The sequence below is a fragment of the Antedon bifida genome, chromosome 10 (assembly GCF_963402885.1).
Source record: "Antedon bifida chromosome 10, ecAntBifi1.1, whole genome shotgun sequence".
Lineage (NCBI taxonomy): Eukaryota > Metazoa > Echinodermata > Crinoidea > Comatulida > Antedonidae > Antedon > Antedon bifida.
The window spans coordinates 7,251,153-7,266,634 of record NC_136235.1 but is presented as its reverse complement, the minus strand read 5'-3'; the positions used below and the strand labels follow the sequence as shown (position 1 = coordinate 7,266,634).

General features: G+C 32.8%; 2 protein-coding genes across 2 annotated transcripts; both read left to right on the top strand.

Annotated features, from left to right (window-relative positions):
* The first annotated feature begins 4,008 nt into the window (after positions 1–4,008).
* Positions 4,009–10,420, top strand: LOC144854618 (glutamate receptor 1-like). The gene is made up of 7 exons (XM_078712553.1): positions 4,009–4,120; positions 7,095–7,289; positions 7,808–8,065; positions 8,170–8,399; positions 8,948–9,277; positions 9,706–9,813; positions 10,367–10,420. Exons 1-7 carry the CDS (start codon positions 4,045–4,047, stop codon positions 10,418–10,420), a joined length of 1,251 nt encoding a protein of 416 aa, XP_078568679.1. The 5' UTR covers positions 4,009–4,044.
* A 45-nt stretch (positions 10,421–10,465) lies between these two features.
* LOC144854743 (glutamate receptor 1-like) lies at positions 10,466–14,747 on the top strand. Its single transcript, XM_078712704.1, has 3 exons — positions 10,466–10,605; positions 11,273–11,518; positions 13,223–14,747. The coding sequence occupies exons 2-3, from the start codon at positions 11,288–11,290 to the stop codon at positions 14,408–14,410; spliced, it is 1,419 nt and encodes a 472-aa protein (XP_078568830.1). The 5' UTR covers positions 10,466–10,605; positions 11,273–11,287; the 3' UTR covers positions 14,411–14,747.
* The last annotated feature ends 735 nt before the right edge of the window (positions 14,748–15,482 follow it).

Below are 15,482 nucleotides of genomic sequence, written 5' to 3'. Positions count from 1 at the left end.
GCCGCAACATTAGGTGTAAAAAATCCGAATCTAGCCTGTCTGCCAATCTGACGTAAATTCATATGTATCTCGCTCGTTACGGTATAGCATGAATAAACATAACCAATGCAGCGTGGTGTGCGGTAAAACTTTACAGTTAGTAGTAATTCTAATCGTAGCCATAATATCACAGTACTTATTATTACAGACATTAAAGCAATATATTTACAATAGAACTTACTTTTTCAGCTTTCTCGACCATTTCCTGAAATAATGACAACAAGTGTTATTTTAATTATTATTCTTGAATCGTCGATGTTTTAACAACTATGTTTCTTTTGAACTTAATTCAATCAATCATAATAATTAGTTATAATTATAACATGTAGTACAATTAATATATTCTAAATTTGTTGTCTTGGTGAATTATCAGATTTACTATTATATATAATAATTATAATAGAGGCCTAATTTATTTATAATTTTGTGATCGTATACATTTGTGTATATTGTGTCTCAGAGGAAAACATGACTATTTAAATGTTTTATGTAATAAAAAGGCAATAACACCGATAACTACATATTTTAACATAATGGCACCAACAAACACGAAGTGTCAACAGTATGCCTAATAAAAGTTTAGTTCCACTTCTATTCCACTTTAAATAACTATTGATTATCATATTTTGGATAATTTAAATATAAATATGAGTATAAAACTCGTACATACGACATTAGATTCCCATATTTCTGTTTTTTCGCTATCAACCGAAGAACGTTTTATTCACACTATTCGCTAATTTGTCTGACATTTAGTTTTATAATAACTCAATACCTTTTCTTCCTAAGTAAAATCAGTACGTATGGCCAGGACCAAAGCTATTGTATTTTTAAAACCCCTTTCCTTGGTACAGAGGTTCCGCTGTGGATACACTCAGCTTGTGGTATTACTGTATGTTTTATAAATAAGTTTAAACGTTTAAGAAGATATTGAAAGACAATATTCTTTTTGATCAAGTTGGTTCATTTTCTAAATTTCATTTTTTTTTTTTGGTAGATTTAAACAAGACAAGACTTTAGAAAGATTTTATAACCATATTAAAGAATTTAAAATGAAACAAATTATAACAAGTTTAGATTAGGTGTTCTTTACCTCGAAATGTAAAGCGTGGTTCCCACTAGGACGCAACGCAACGTGACGCAGCGACGTATTGACGCAAAGTGATGTATTGCGTAATCAAAAGTGGGAACCAACGACGCAACAGTGCTGCAAACATCGCAGGTTTGATTTCACGCAGGCGGTGGCAAACACAATTATTAAGCGTGGTTCCCACTAGCGACGCAACGCAATGACGTAACGCAACGCAAGTGAATTGACCAATCACAAGCGATGGCTTATTCGCTTGTGATTGCTAACTGTCTATAACTTCGCTTGCCATTGGTTAAAACGCTTGCGTTGCGTTTACGTCATTGCGTTACGTTCTAGTGGGAACCAAGCCTTAGAGGGACATTTGCTTACGTTGTGTCGCTAGTGGGAACCACACTTTAGTAGGACGGTGGACAAGAACACCAAAAGAGGAAAGAATTTGTAAAGCTTCTATAATAATGTAGTTGAAATTAATTATTATCAAAAATTGTTTTCGATTTTTGACACCAGATTTCACTTGTAAACGTTTATTTGTGTATTAAAAAAAACGATTAAAATCATTTTTTTCAAAATTTCTTTCTTTATGTTAATTTCTTCATTACTCAGTGTAAAATAAACATTCCTTAAGAATTTCGTGGGTACAATACGGGACATCCAATAATGACTAACATGACTAAATGACTTCTAACATTTATGCAAATTATCATTTCACTTCCCCCGCTTAGACCAAATTCTTTTACGTTTTCCATGAAAAAAGGTAAAACTATTCAGAGAAAGGGTTAAAACAAAATTGCAATAATAAGGTACAAAACGTTCTAAACAAATATATGCCTAATGACAGCATTATCAAAATCAACAAAACATTAAAATAATCCTTTTAACAGTTAATTAAAGTTAATTAAATTTTTATTTATAACAATATATAAAATCAGTTTTCACACAACTTTATGGAAGGTTTATTATGTTGACGAAATAAGTACTTACAGTGATGGTGCTAAAAGATTTTAATGAAATGCAATAATCTACTGGACTGGCAGTGAGAATGATGAAATCGAAGGTTTTCCTCGTCAGCAGTTGAATGTAAGTGGTTTTTGTACACAAGACCACATACCTTTATATCTAATTTTTTTTTACATCATATTTGTATATGATATAAATCATCCAAAATATGTCAACATTTCTTTCATAGTTTATCAGAATAAATGTAGGCATACGTGCTTGTTATAACTCGTTTGTTTGTCAATCTTGTGTAGCCTATATAATATCACATGTTTAATTTGCTTTGATCTATTTTAAAACCTACAATGAATAGAAAACAAACGGTTGTGATAAGATAGCTGCGTGTCTACGTGTAGACAATCATTGTGATGGAGTCTTGCAACGTGGAGCTTAGCGTGAAATTCTGTCGTCTTCACTTTTTGAGGACGATAAACTTGCCGTTTTCCCGTTTAGTTTACGTGGAATTTTCAAAACTCTAAATAATATTTGAACTTCGAATTTAATTGTTTTAATGAAATAACATTTGTATTGGGTTAAAATGACTGTGTTAAAAACAATACATTCTGCGCGGCGAGGAGGGCTAGGCATATGCTGTATCACCAGAGCCAAGCGATTCAGAAGGGCCCCGCGCTACGAGACAGAGGAAGAAGAGAGATACTGCCGGTCGTCATCGTCTTTGCGCAAGGGTGCGTAACTTATAGAACGACTGTTTATGATTTTACGCTTTAACAAACACGGGATATTCGTCGTCCTCTCCTAACCATTCTGTTTCGTAAAGTCCCTATAAGTCTAGTAGACGAATGAAGAAGGCAGTCATAAATATAAATGGAATTCAAATTGATGGCGAATTACTGGAAGATCTCAGGTTGAAATGAGTAGTCTTTGTAATGAAAGAGAGGAGGTGATCACTTCCGAGAGGTGGTCGATTATGAGAAGTGGTCCCTTAAGAGAGACGGTGGTCGTTCAATAGAGATGGTCACTTTCGAGAGGTCGTTGTGATAGGAGATGGTCGATTATGAGAAAAGATCTTTTAATAGAGAGAAAGAGATTGTGGTCCCTTAAAAGAGGTGGTCACTTACGAGAGGTGTGGTTGTTAAGAGAGGTGGTCGCTTACGAGAGATGGTCGATTATGAGAAGCGGTCCCCTATGAGAGGAGGTGATCCCTTACGAGAGGTGGTCGATTATGAGAAGCGGTCCCTTAACAGAGATGGTTGCTTACGATATGTGATCGTTTTAGAAAGTTGGTTGCTTACGAGAGGTGGAAAGACTGATAGTTAAGTAAAGATCGATGCATTTGCACAAGATTTAGACATTTTTGTAAAGTATACAACATTTTCTATATTAGCTGGCGATAGTAACTACATAAGCTGGGAGGCAATTTTCGTACAACATAAGCTGTTGACCGTTTCTACATTAGCTGGTGTTGATTTTTATTATTTTGTTCTTTTGTCCATAATTAGATGGATAACAGGGTTAAAATGATGAGTGCCTTAACCAAAATATGATCATTTGTGGTATACATTTTTAAAATACGAACTTTACCAAACCTTCAGGCATGTTTTTCAAAAAGATATTATAATGTTAAACAAGAAGTTTGTACATGATATTACAAGATGGAGAAGGTTAAGTATTTTATCACATTGTAACATCTACATATCACTGCAATGTCGTTCTAGTTCATCTGTTTCTATTTTGTGCATTGGCCCTTTCAACATGTATATAGGATATAGCTTTCCAAGTTTCGAATAGTACGGTGGCGCTTTTGCAATCTACTTGAGTTGATTAAATGATAAATCATGAAACATGTAGGCGTGTCGTATGTTGCAAGTATTTGCCAAGATTAACCCTCTTGACACAAGCTACGGAGACCAACAGGAACGTCCAGTGAACTATCGTCGACGAATTCAATTCTGTTGATAATGTCTTCATTTCGACTTTTTAGTTTTATTATATCCATACTGTTCACATTTTCAAATGCGACGGACGTTTTGTTTGGTAAGTATGTTTTTATTTTTGATCATAATGCAATTGCTGTTTAAAAATTATACTTTGGTAGCCTACCAGCATGTTAAAGCTCAATTACTTGCAATAAGCACACATTGAAATGATGCACTGTAAACTATTTTAGTTAGAACGGTTAGTTTTATTAGTATCGTTTAATATACACATAAACTAAATTGCTACACTACAATTATACAGACGTAACGTTTAAATTTAACAAATGTTTAAAAATACCTGAGGAGTAGATTTTTAAAAAAACTAAATAAGTGCAATATTAAATATACATAACTTAAAATGAAATATAAAGACACTTAATATAAAATGTTCTCTATCAACAATAAGTGCTAATAAAATGAATATTTCCTCTCTTAAAGTAATTGAAAAAAAAGTATATTGTAGGTTAGCAATAAATACTAGTAAAGTTAGGTTTGTGGTTCAAAATGTGTTTCTAACTTAAAATAAAGTGAGGTTGAGAATATATCGACGTTAAACTGCTGTTATGCTGCAGCCGTCTTCTGGAGGAAACCACCCGTCCGCTCTGCGTTGTGTATAAATCGTCATAAGAAATGACCGTTGCCGCTCGTCTGTGTAAATTGGCCTTATCGTTGTCTCCATCCATTATATGTCAGCATTCTCCAGAAGAGAACGCATTCTCTGTAAAGTCGAGATGTTCTGAGCCATACTTTATAATTTCCTTTTGTTATTTTCATTTACTCTATGTAATAATTTGTATTGTTCTTTGTATTTTCTTTATACATTTACAAGTTACAAAACATTTATGTTATTTTAAATAGTAAGACTAAACCAATTCTTGGTTTGGTCTACTTTATCTTCCATCATTAAATTTTAATGTAGGCCTAATAATAACTTACTTTCAAAAGAATTTAGCGACGTAAAGTAATATTGATAAAATATAGTTAAGTTTTATATGTTGGGCCTTGACCGACTAATCTAATTAAGAAAATGATTTTTACATTTCTTTACGGTACCATTACATGAGCACCAAAGTTATTTTTGTTATTCAATTAGATTAAATTAGAGAATTGTCTTATGTTGAGCTATCAAGTTTTAAATCGAATCTCATACAGTCGCTTCTGCTAAATAAGAAATGTATACGTTTACCTCTGCGTAATGGGGATACTGCGAAGTCCATATAAAGAAGACACATTTGGAACTAAAAGTGCACCCCGTTAATAGGGGTTGGCCGTAGTGTAAAAACATAATAATGATAAGTGTCTCCTTACTAGGTGTGTTTCAGATGGGTTCTACTGCGTGATGTGTGGTTTTAGTGCTTCTTTTTAGTGAGAATATTTATTTTTATCTTTAAACTGTATATAGCATTAACTATCATTTTCATATCTTCCCTTTAACACAATTTTCAATAGTCTTTCTTCAATTTTATGTCTTATCAAGATTAAAAGTCTTAAACCTTCTTATTAAATATGAGTTTGGTAGAACATTTTATATTATCATTGGTTGAAAAAAAAAGTTTTTTAAACTGTCTTATCTGAGCGTTAGGACCACTCTCTATTGAATGAAAAAAAAAGAGAATTACAGAATAACATAGTGGTTTAAATATTTTGTATGCTAGAAAAAACGATAACTTGATTGAATAATGCGCCTAGATGCTTACAGTGGGCCTCAACTGTATTCATTTACCAATGCAGTGCTTCTCCGAATGGTTACAGTGCCAAGCTTATAATAATTAGCGTTGTAAATTATTCTATTTTAATGGATAGTTGAATTGGCAAAGGCAGATTTAGATTCTTTCTCATTATCATAGCCACAAAGGGTGTGTTTTAACGTTCTAGGTCAATTTAAATAGACCTCTTTTATTCCCCATGTGTATATTAATATTTATGTGAAAACTAGATTGAATTTGAGTAAAATAAAAAAGATAGGATCAGGATTGTTCTATTAAAAACTCGAACGTTGCCACACCAGGGAGCAACCGTTGCTACATGGTTTCTGTAAGTTATTAAAATGTCTAAACAGTAAATTATTTCTTCTATAACATTTATAAAACACGATGAAAAGGTTTAGTTTAAGTTAAGAAAACATTTTATTTAAGAAAAATAAGGTAAAATACGTGCGTATGACCTTTATACAAGTCAAGTTACTCTGATCCGCCAGAGCAAACTGCTTAGACTATGTTATATTACACGTTACATCACTCAATTTGATACAGTATGACAATATTCAGTTTCAAACAGTATTTAGTTTCTGTTCTGACAGATAACTTCAATATTTACTGGTACTGTACTATATTAAGGTTATGTCAAGGTTTATTGACCACTGTTCAATCAAGAATAATTCTTTAAAAATGTAATGGTTTCTATGGTTCAAGAACGTATAATAATATTAGTATACATTTGTATAGTATTTCAACTAATTAGTTGTGTTAATTTTATCATACATTTCTTTACTTTAGGATTTTTTTATTTCCTGTCTTTTCTTTTAACATTATGCTTTGTTACTGTTCTTAAGGCCGTCTTCGTATGAAGACACATGGCCGTCATTGGCAGATTTCACTGCTGGGGTATACCATGCTATACACTTTCAATTTTAATTTTGTATTGATATAACATTGCGATTACGTTATTTATTGAAATATTTATATGTTGATGTGCTGTTATTTTCTTCTTGTGCTTTTGTTATGGCCTGTGTTACTACTTTTGAATTTATTATTTTTTCTAAAATTTTTCTTGTTTTTATTTGTTATCTATCTATTTTTTATTGCAAACTTAAAATATGTAATTTTCCTTTCCTTTATTGAAGATTATTAAAATATTAAAAAAAAAACCGATTTAAATCTATCTAATTTAATTTAGAATAAAACAAATATCCCAAACATATTGTTCTATTCTAAAAACATGATCTAAGCCTATTACAACATCAAGTGAAAAGACCACAATTGAATACTCAATCCAATCGTTAGAACATTTTGAAGAACAATTTATGTTATTAGGTGCTATTCTCGGAAAAGATAGTTCTTCGACGACGGCGTACAGCTTGCCGAGTGGTTTCATCAACCTAGAACAGGTCATTGAAGACGCTACAAGGGTGGTTACTAGTAACTACAGTTTCTTAACAAGTACTCATCAGCTAAAAGCCACGTTCGAAAGAGATTATAAAGATTCATTATTTGAAGTAATGCATTTAGGTAGGTCCATGAACAAATATTTTGAAAATGTGTTTAATAAGTATTCATTTTAACATAATGTTGAATTAATCCATTTAATTAATTAATACATTAATTTTATGCTAGTTTGGATAATCATAATGTAGTTTGCAAATATGTCAATAAATAATAAATATATAATGTATATATTTAATGACGAATACTGTATGTTGATATAAATTTTGCTGTACACCATGTGTAGGCCTATTTAGTTTTGAAAAGAACTTTTGAGTTTCTCGACATTTCGATGAATATACTTAGGGAAACTCAACAGTTTTTAAAATCTAAATAAACGTGATGTAAGCAAACTTTTTGTCGACATATAATAAATCTTCACCCAAACAAGTTGCATTTTGCTCACTAATGTGTTTATCTGTCGCATATACATCGATAGGCTAAATGTTAGGTCATGCCTAGTAATAAATAACGCTGTAGGCCTACACATTATGGTATGGTATAATGTCATCATTCCTATTCTTCCATCTTTTCAAATTGTAAAGCTTGTGACACAATTCGGACAAACAGACCTACTTACCTCATAGTCCTGGAAGATGTATGTCCTGGTTGCAGTGATTTGGCATCGTACGTTAGTAAGACAACGCAGGGACCTATTATTTCTATAGACCCTGGTCAAGTAGGCACAGGGTCCCGGGCATTGAAGATGTACCCACCTCAAAGTGACATGATCAACTTTTACATGGATATTTTGAAATATTATAAATGGAGAAAATGGACTTTCGTTTACGATCACGGTGAAAGTGAGTAAATATGAGTTGTAGTTGGCCTATCGGTTACTTGTAATTCTGTAATTCTGTTTGCTATTTTTTAAAGTCAATAAGAATTTTGTAATTTTAATTTTCAGTGTTCAACAACTTTCTACCTATCAAAGCTTGGGCTGATACACAACAGTTTAACGTTACATTTGAGCCTTTTGAAGGTAACTTAGACATGTTGGCTCAACGAATTCGTAAACGCGATGATGCGAACATATTCTTGCTAACAGCAACTGAGAAGGCAAGCCTCGATATCATTCTAGGTGGAATTGATCGAGGAATAATATCCAGAAAGTATCATTGGATAGTTGGCCATCTTGTAAGTTCATCATTAGTGTTTTCCGCCCTATTGTATTATGATTTATTGTATAATGATTTATTCTTTATTGACAAACTGGAGATAACAGTCCATCAAAATATATTCAGTGAAGCATGTATTATGTATCAAATTTAGATACTATTTTAAACTAATTTTAAGGACTTTGAAAACAAAATTTGACAATAATGAATGTTCAATTAATAATCTGTGACACTGTATATTACAATTTTGGCGTAGGCCTTTGTATGCAGTAAAAGGAAAACATAAGGAAGGAACACATAATGCGTACATACGTTTCTCCTATATGCAAAGCATGTCAACACTTTCATTACCTTACTACTGGACAGTCAATTAAGAAAATGTCATCATACCTGCCGTTTTTTTTAAACAAAAATTTAGTTTGGGTAACAGTCAGTGGGCATTTTACCAGTATTGTATAATAAAAGGTGTCCTTTTCTAACCCATTTATTTTTAATGAAATGCTTTGTAGATAATTTTGCATTTAATTAAAATATATATATGTATATTTTTGTGTTTTATTTCCTTAGGATGTAGTACTGCAAAGCAATGTTAGAGAACGACTAGAGAGTACAGGAGTATACATGACACGTTTTAAGATGAATTACACAATGGAGTGGCAATATACTTTCCCCTCATTTTCCGATCACCAAGCAATTTTACACGAATGGCCGCTACAATACAGGCTAGCATTCGATGCAGTTCTAGCTAGTGGATACGGACTCATGAAATATCGTCTGGAGCAATTGTATGTAGATCCCAATAATTATTATACAGATGCTACAGTAATAGATAATTGTCCTACCGGTAGTAACAGTCGCAGACCTACCCTGAGCAAAATTTACAATTATACAAAATATGTAAGTTATACAATAAACCTCTTAAATTTAGATTGTTTAACCTATCATTTAAGCGTCAACAAATATAATTTATTTTATTTTATTCATATGTATAAACAAAAATGTACAAAAATAGTCAAATGCTAAAAACATTGCATTTACAAAGATTAAAAACGCATGTGTTTTTACTATATCCCGTTATTTAATTATACATTTTCTGACGTTAGAAAGAACAGAGCTAATGACTGATGACTGATATTATAAGTATAAATTATCCCTTTATACGTTCGCTGTCAGTCGAATTATGAAAATAGATATTATTAATAATTTATCAATCTTCAAAATTGTTTTTGCAATCAATTGCATAATACTTTCAAACTTAATTTATAAAACAGTGACGCTATACGGTGGATTTTTCTTTTATATTACACTACAACATTACATTTCAGTATAACTTTGAAGGGCTGACAGGAAATATTGCCTTTAATGACGTTGGTGATAGAGTAAACTATTCGATCATGGTGTATGCTGGTATCGGCCGGACTTTGGATCAACTGGCAAGTACTCTTTTTCAATTTCTTATTAAAACCTATTTTACCCTAGGCGAATTTGTTCGCGCGAATACAACGTTTCGCAGAGAATAAACAAATCGCGCAACCCTTTCCACTACAAGAGAGAATAGCGAGATTTTAATTTTCATCGCGTGTCTGCTGTGCTTTTCGATTCGCATGAGTGGTCATAAACGCGTTTCTAGCTCATTTCCGAGCTAACATTGGTTGCACAATGTTTCGCTTTGCAAAACAAAAGTTTTAACTGGTAATTTCGCTGAAGCAAATTCGTCGTAGAGAGTGATTTGGAAGATGAAAACATGAATACGCATGCGTATAAAGCTGACGCTTTCGATTCGCACGAATAGATTCGCCTGGTGAATAGGCTTTACGCATTTAATGTAGGTCAGAGATTAATGTGCATTATTTAATTTTAATTATTTTTTGCAATAAACTATTTAATTTCCATATTGATGTAACACTGCGACTTTAGCACATAGTTTAAAATGTCGGTTAATTAGACATTTTTTAAATCATTGATATGTAACTTACTGTCATGTAGTTGACCCTTGACCTTGTCGCTAGTGGTAATACCATAACGATCACCTTTGACTGAGAAGTTGATAATAAGCAAACTTGTCTTTAACTAATGTATTTTTTTTATATCAGGTTGGAGAATGGGCAGAAAATCCTAATCACTGGGAAGATAGGTATAATCTGAAATGGGAAAGCCAGGGACGATTCAATACGACCCGGTATGAACAAGGTGGAAGACGAAAGTTGAAAGTTGTATCGATCAAAGTATGTTGATAATAACCTTGTTACGTAATTCAGTCATGCTGTACCCATCCAGAGGCTACACTAAACTAAATATAAATTCATTTAAATGAGCATTTATGGTATGTTGTCACTTACGATCGTCGTTATCTCCAGCTCTCAGTTGAATAACAATAAGTGGGCTCCGCCGGTGGTTTATATAAGACTTGTTACTTAGCATGCTATCCTTACTTACTATTAAGACTGTGTAGCTCTGTTTAAAACAACCTTTTATATAACACATAAATAAATTCCTGTCATTTGATTGGACGATTGTTGATCACATGACGTGCAATATTACGTCCTATTTAACATTTTTCTTTTTTTTCGTCCCGTGAAAATAGAATTTCATCTTTCACCTCATACATTATTTGTACCATCTCACTCATAAACATTCATTATTTTTGTATAATATATCAGTTTTTTTTAGTATAACAAGTATTTTAGGTGAAAATAATATGATTATGTCTATGAATGAGCAGGCCTAGTTATATATTTCAGATTTAACGTCACGAAGTCAATGCAGTTTCTGAATTACATACGTGTTTACCACTTTCATCCTAATATTATATAATAACTAACAATGTTCCTGTTTATGTAGGCCTTTCATGTTTTTAATTACGGTATTTAATATCTTTTCTTATGTGTTAAGGTTCCACCGTTTTTAATGGACAAAGATGATGTACTTTACAGAACAAAACGAGACACTAATTCTGTAGATGAATACGATCGTGATCGCTACAAAGGATTCATTGTTGACCTACTAGAAGAAATAAAAAATACGGCAAAAGGCATTGATTTTGATTACGATATCGAGCTGGTGCCGGACGGAAAATTCGGCACAAGAAAACCATATAGTAAAGCATGGAACGGAATGATTGGCGAAGTATACAGAGGAGTAAGACCTTTTGTTTATTTAGAAACCAAAGATAGATTTAGCTAGTTTTAAAGATATGTATTGTCCATTAAATACATGAAAAATGAAGTTCAATAAAAACAGATTTTGAATTGGTAATTTTGCAGTTTTAACAAAAAAAAGTTAATCACTTCCGTAGAAAAAAAAAAGAAATATTTCTTACAAAAAACGCCGCTCGTCATTTTAAAATTAATCATTGTTCTTTTGATTAATTTATGATTAATATTAAAAAGATGTCCTTTAATCGCAAAGATACATACAAATCACAGATAGTTCTTTAATTATGAATCACATGCCCATTTTTTCACTATTTAATTGTATACACAGCATTTGAAAGAAGACATGTGTACCTTTCCAACAATGTATTATTTACCAACAAATATTAATCTACTAATTCAAAAATGGCATTTAAAAATGGTCAATTTTGAAATTTAATGTGCTGTAGCCTGTTTGTCTGTGACCTCAACCTGAACTGTAGGCATGCAACTGAATAGAGACAACGTGACTTCTCAAGTGAAAATTCTTCCACAATCGCGTCAACCAATCAAAGGGCAAGAATCCAAAATCGTTCAACCGTGAGCCCTCATAGACTGTTTTTCCAGACGTTTTTTGGGTCCAGCAGCTGGGACCTATAAATTATAGTCGAGTTTCCATTCAAAACTGTCGGCCTTACATACTAAAGCTACCGCTATGAAACAGCTTATTAAGGAATTTGTCCTCATGTGACATAACTGGCTAGAGCAGCGGCGCGAAAACTAATAATTTCACTTTTTCAAAAGATAAAAAAAACTGTTAAATTCAACGAAAACCCCATTTACTTCCAGCCAGTTTGACTATTTGTTTGCGTTAAATTACTGTTTTTTCAGGTAAATAATTTTTTCCGATCCAATTTTTGGTCAAAGTGAATAACTATTACGTGACATTAAAATTATAATATATATTAATATATATAGAATATATCTTTAAATGACAATATTTTGCTTTTATGACTTATCGGTATACCTATTAACAAGCATTCTATTCAGAATTTACAACTATTTAACACAGACATAATTCGGAACATGGTTATTTAATTATGGTTGAAGGAAAATAGCTCACTTATGCCACATAAAATAGCATTTTCTTCTATTATGAAGGACGGATATTCTTAATATTAAATAATGTATTGAATAAAGATTCAATCCTTTCCAAAAATCAACAACCATATCGCTGGTATTCATAATGGAATACAACAGTAATTCAATTACTTTCCACAATGCAATGTATTTATCGAATCATGGAATCATGTTTCTGTGAATATCTGAGGATTATTTTTGTTATCTCAAGAGATCGATAAAATAAGTTCAATTCAGTATAATTTACGTACCAAAAATTCGAGCACTTAAGTACCTCTGTGAGATTTGTAGGCTACGTTTAAAGATCTTCTGGTGAAATTGAAACATTTTTGACTTCATCATAGTCACAGGTGTTATTGAAATATGCCATCGATTCATGATTTTCAGAAGTTTCTGATTTTCCAATTCAAAAGCCATAACATCTTTCAAGCGTCATTACATCGTGATATTGTTTTAAGCCTATAGTCTGTTTTGCACTTATCAATTTAATATTATGTTATTATAAATAAGTAGGCTAATGTAAGGGATATTTCTCAGCAATGACTCATTTAATTAAATTTTGTTTACATAGAAAGCAGACATCGCAGCTGGCCCTTTGACTATTCGACCAGACAGAGTCCAGGATGTAGATTTTACCAGTGCATTTATGCAGGCTGATTTAGCTGCTCTTGTTCACCACCCTAGCTACACCACAGGGGACGTACTAAGCTTTTTGTACCCATTCTCTCTTTGGGTATGGCTGTTAAACATCGTTGTATTTGTGGTGGTTAGTCTTATTATATACGGAATCAACTACTTTGACCCATACGAGTGGCGCTTGACTGCTTTGCGCGGGGACGCGTATGAAGAAAACATGGACAATTTCAATTTATCTAACACAATGTGGTTCCTTACATCTACCATGCTTTTTCAAAGTTTCGATACATCTCCAAGATCAAACGCAGGCCGTGTGATGGCGATATTTTGGTGGGCTTTTGTCGTCATCATGGTCTTCCTTTATATCTCGAACTTACCATTTTTTCTTCAGTCTACTAAACGACTGACAGGCATAAGATCAATGGATGAAATGCTTGACCGTTACGACGTACAACCGGGTATTGTAGCAAGTGGTTCTACATTCCATCTTTTGAAGAAATCGAAAGATCAAACACTGAACCGGTTTTTTAAATTTGTGGAATATGCCAATCCAAGTGTTTTAGTGTCAAGTACAGAGCAAGGCATTGATCTCGTGCGTGATAAAAGCAGACGTTTTGCTTTAGTTGGGGAATCTCCAGTTTTAGCATTCCATGCCTCAAAGGATCCTTGTGATCTTCATGTAACTATTGGGAAGATTTACAGACAGAGTTACGGACTTGCTATTCGGAAAGACTCGCCGTTAAAGGAACCGTTGTCTCACGCCATAGAACTACTCATAAAAAATGAACAGCTACATCGTCTTGAGTTAAATTGGTGGCAGAGAAATAACAGATGTGGAAACATGACAACCTGGGAGAAACAAGGCATTTATTCATTTACGTCAGTCGATCTCTATGGTATATACATCTTACTGGCGCTAAGTATGATCGCCAGTTTTGTGATCTTTATGGTGGAATTTCTTTGTTGTGATTCGAGTAAACATCAGAAAAAGAGCAAGAAAAGGAACAAGCCTAGCAGTAAAAAGAAGGAAAATGAGCAATTTACCCTCTCTGTTATAAATGGTGATCGCACACCAGAGCCACCTATGACACTATCTACAGAAAAAGAAAAACAATGGCTTTAACATTTATGAGTCAACAAAATTGTTGCTAAAATTGATGATTCATTCTTTCAGTTTATCGCGCCATAGTTGGACCCGGGCGCGAATTTTGCAAAAACTTTTCTAAAAGAGAGAGGGCGCCCGTACATGAATATAGCTCTCGGATCGGAAGCCAGCCGAGAGAAGGTTAGGTTTAGTGATTTAGACAATTTCAGCTTTGTAACCTCTCGAAATTTCAGAGAAAAGGCTTTGAAGAAACGGCTGAAACGATGAAAACTCACTTCCACAATGTATATATTTAGTTCAATTTTAACATTCCACAGAGCAATAAATAAAGACATTCCTTTATTTATCTTTATTTTAGAAAATCACACATGACACTTCCTGCCATCTTTGTGTCCAACTATTCCTGTGTAGAGTATGAAGGTGAATACATTGTTAAAAAATGTATACTGTTCACAAAGCTGACTATCGAATTTAATATCAAAAGTATCCATTTTGTATAATAACGAAATTATTAAGTTACCCGAACATGATTTTAAACAACAAAATGTAAAAATAATGTCTCGTAGAGAATATATTGTTTGAAGGTTTGCATGGCGAAATCAAATGTTGATATGAAGTTTGCGGTACACCACGTATATTAGTTCTGAAAAGAACTGTTGAGTTTCTCGACGTTTATTGAGAATAACTATACAAACTAAACGCGCATGCGTAAGAGCTATATCTTTGATGACACAACAAAATTACTTCTCCATTCAATGTTGTAACTCTTCCAATGGCTCTGACATTCTGTATTAGTGTACATGCACCCTACAACCACTTCTAAAATGACTAATAGTAATAGACTCTCTATCCAGTTAGGTATAACAAATAATAATACCTCCCTGCTTTATCGTTTCTGTAATACAGTATCACATATATGTTATTATGTTATTTCATGAATGAAGCAATGATGTAATTTAAATTACGTAAAGGTTTTGCCATAATTATTGTCATTATTGTCAATCATTATATAACGTGAAGGTCAATATTTGTGGGATTGATTTAAATGTGTATAATACTAATTTGTTTGTTTGTACAGTATTAGTAATGT

Bases quoted from the DNA above. Each gene is read 5' to 3' on its own strand.
- LOC144854618 (XM_078712553.1), top strand. From the start codon at position 4,045: ATGTCTTCATTTCGACTTTTTAGTTTTATTATATCCATACTGTTCACA. The intron at 9,278-9,705 runs GTAAGTTATACA...ATTACATTTCAG, and splicing joins TTTACAATTATACAAAATAT to TATAACTTTGAAGGGCTGAC. The intron at 9,814-10,366 runs GCAAGTACTCTT...ACTGTCATGTAG, and splicing joins GCCGGACTTTGGATCAACTG to TTGACCCTTGACCTTGTCGC.
- LOC144854743 (XM_078712704.1), top strand. From the start codon at position 11,288: ATGGACAAAGATGATGTACTTTACAGAACAAAACGAGACACTAATTCT. The intron at 11,519-13,222 runs GTAAGACCTTTT...TTGTTTACATAG, and splicing joins TTGGCGAAGTATACAGAGGA to AAAGCAGACATCGCAGCTGG.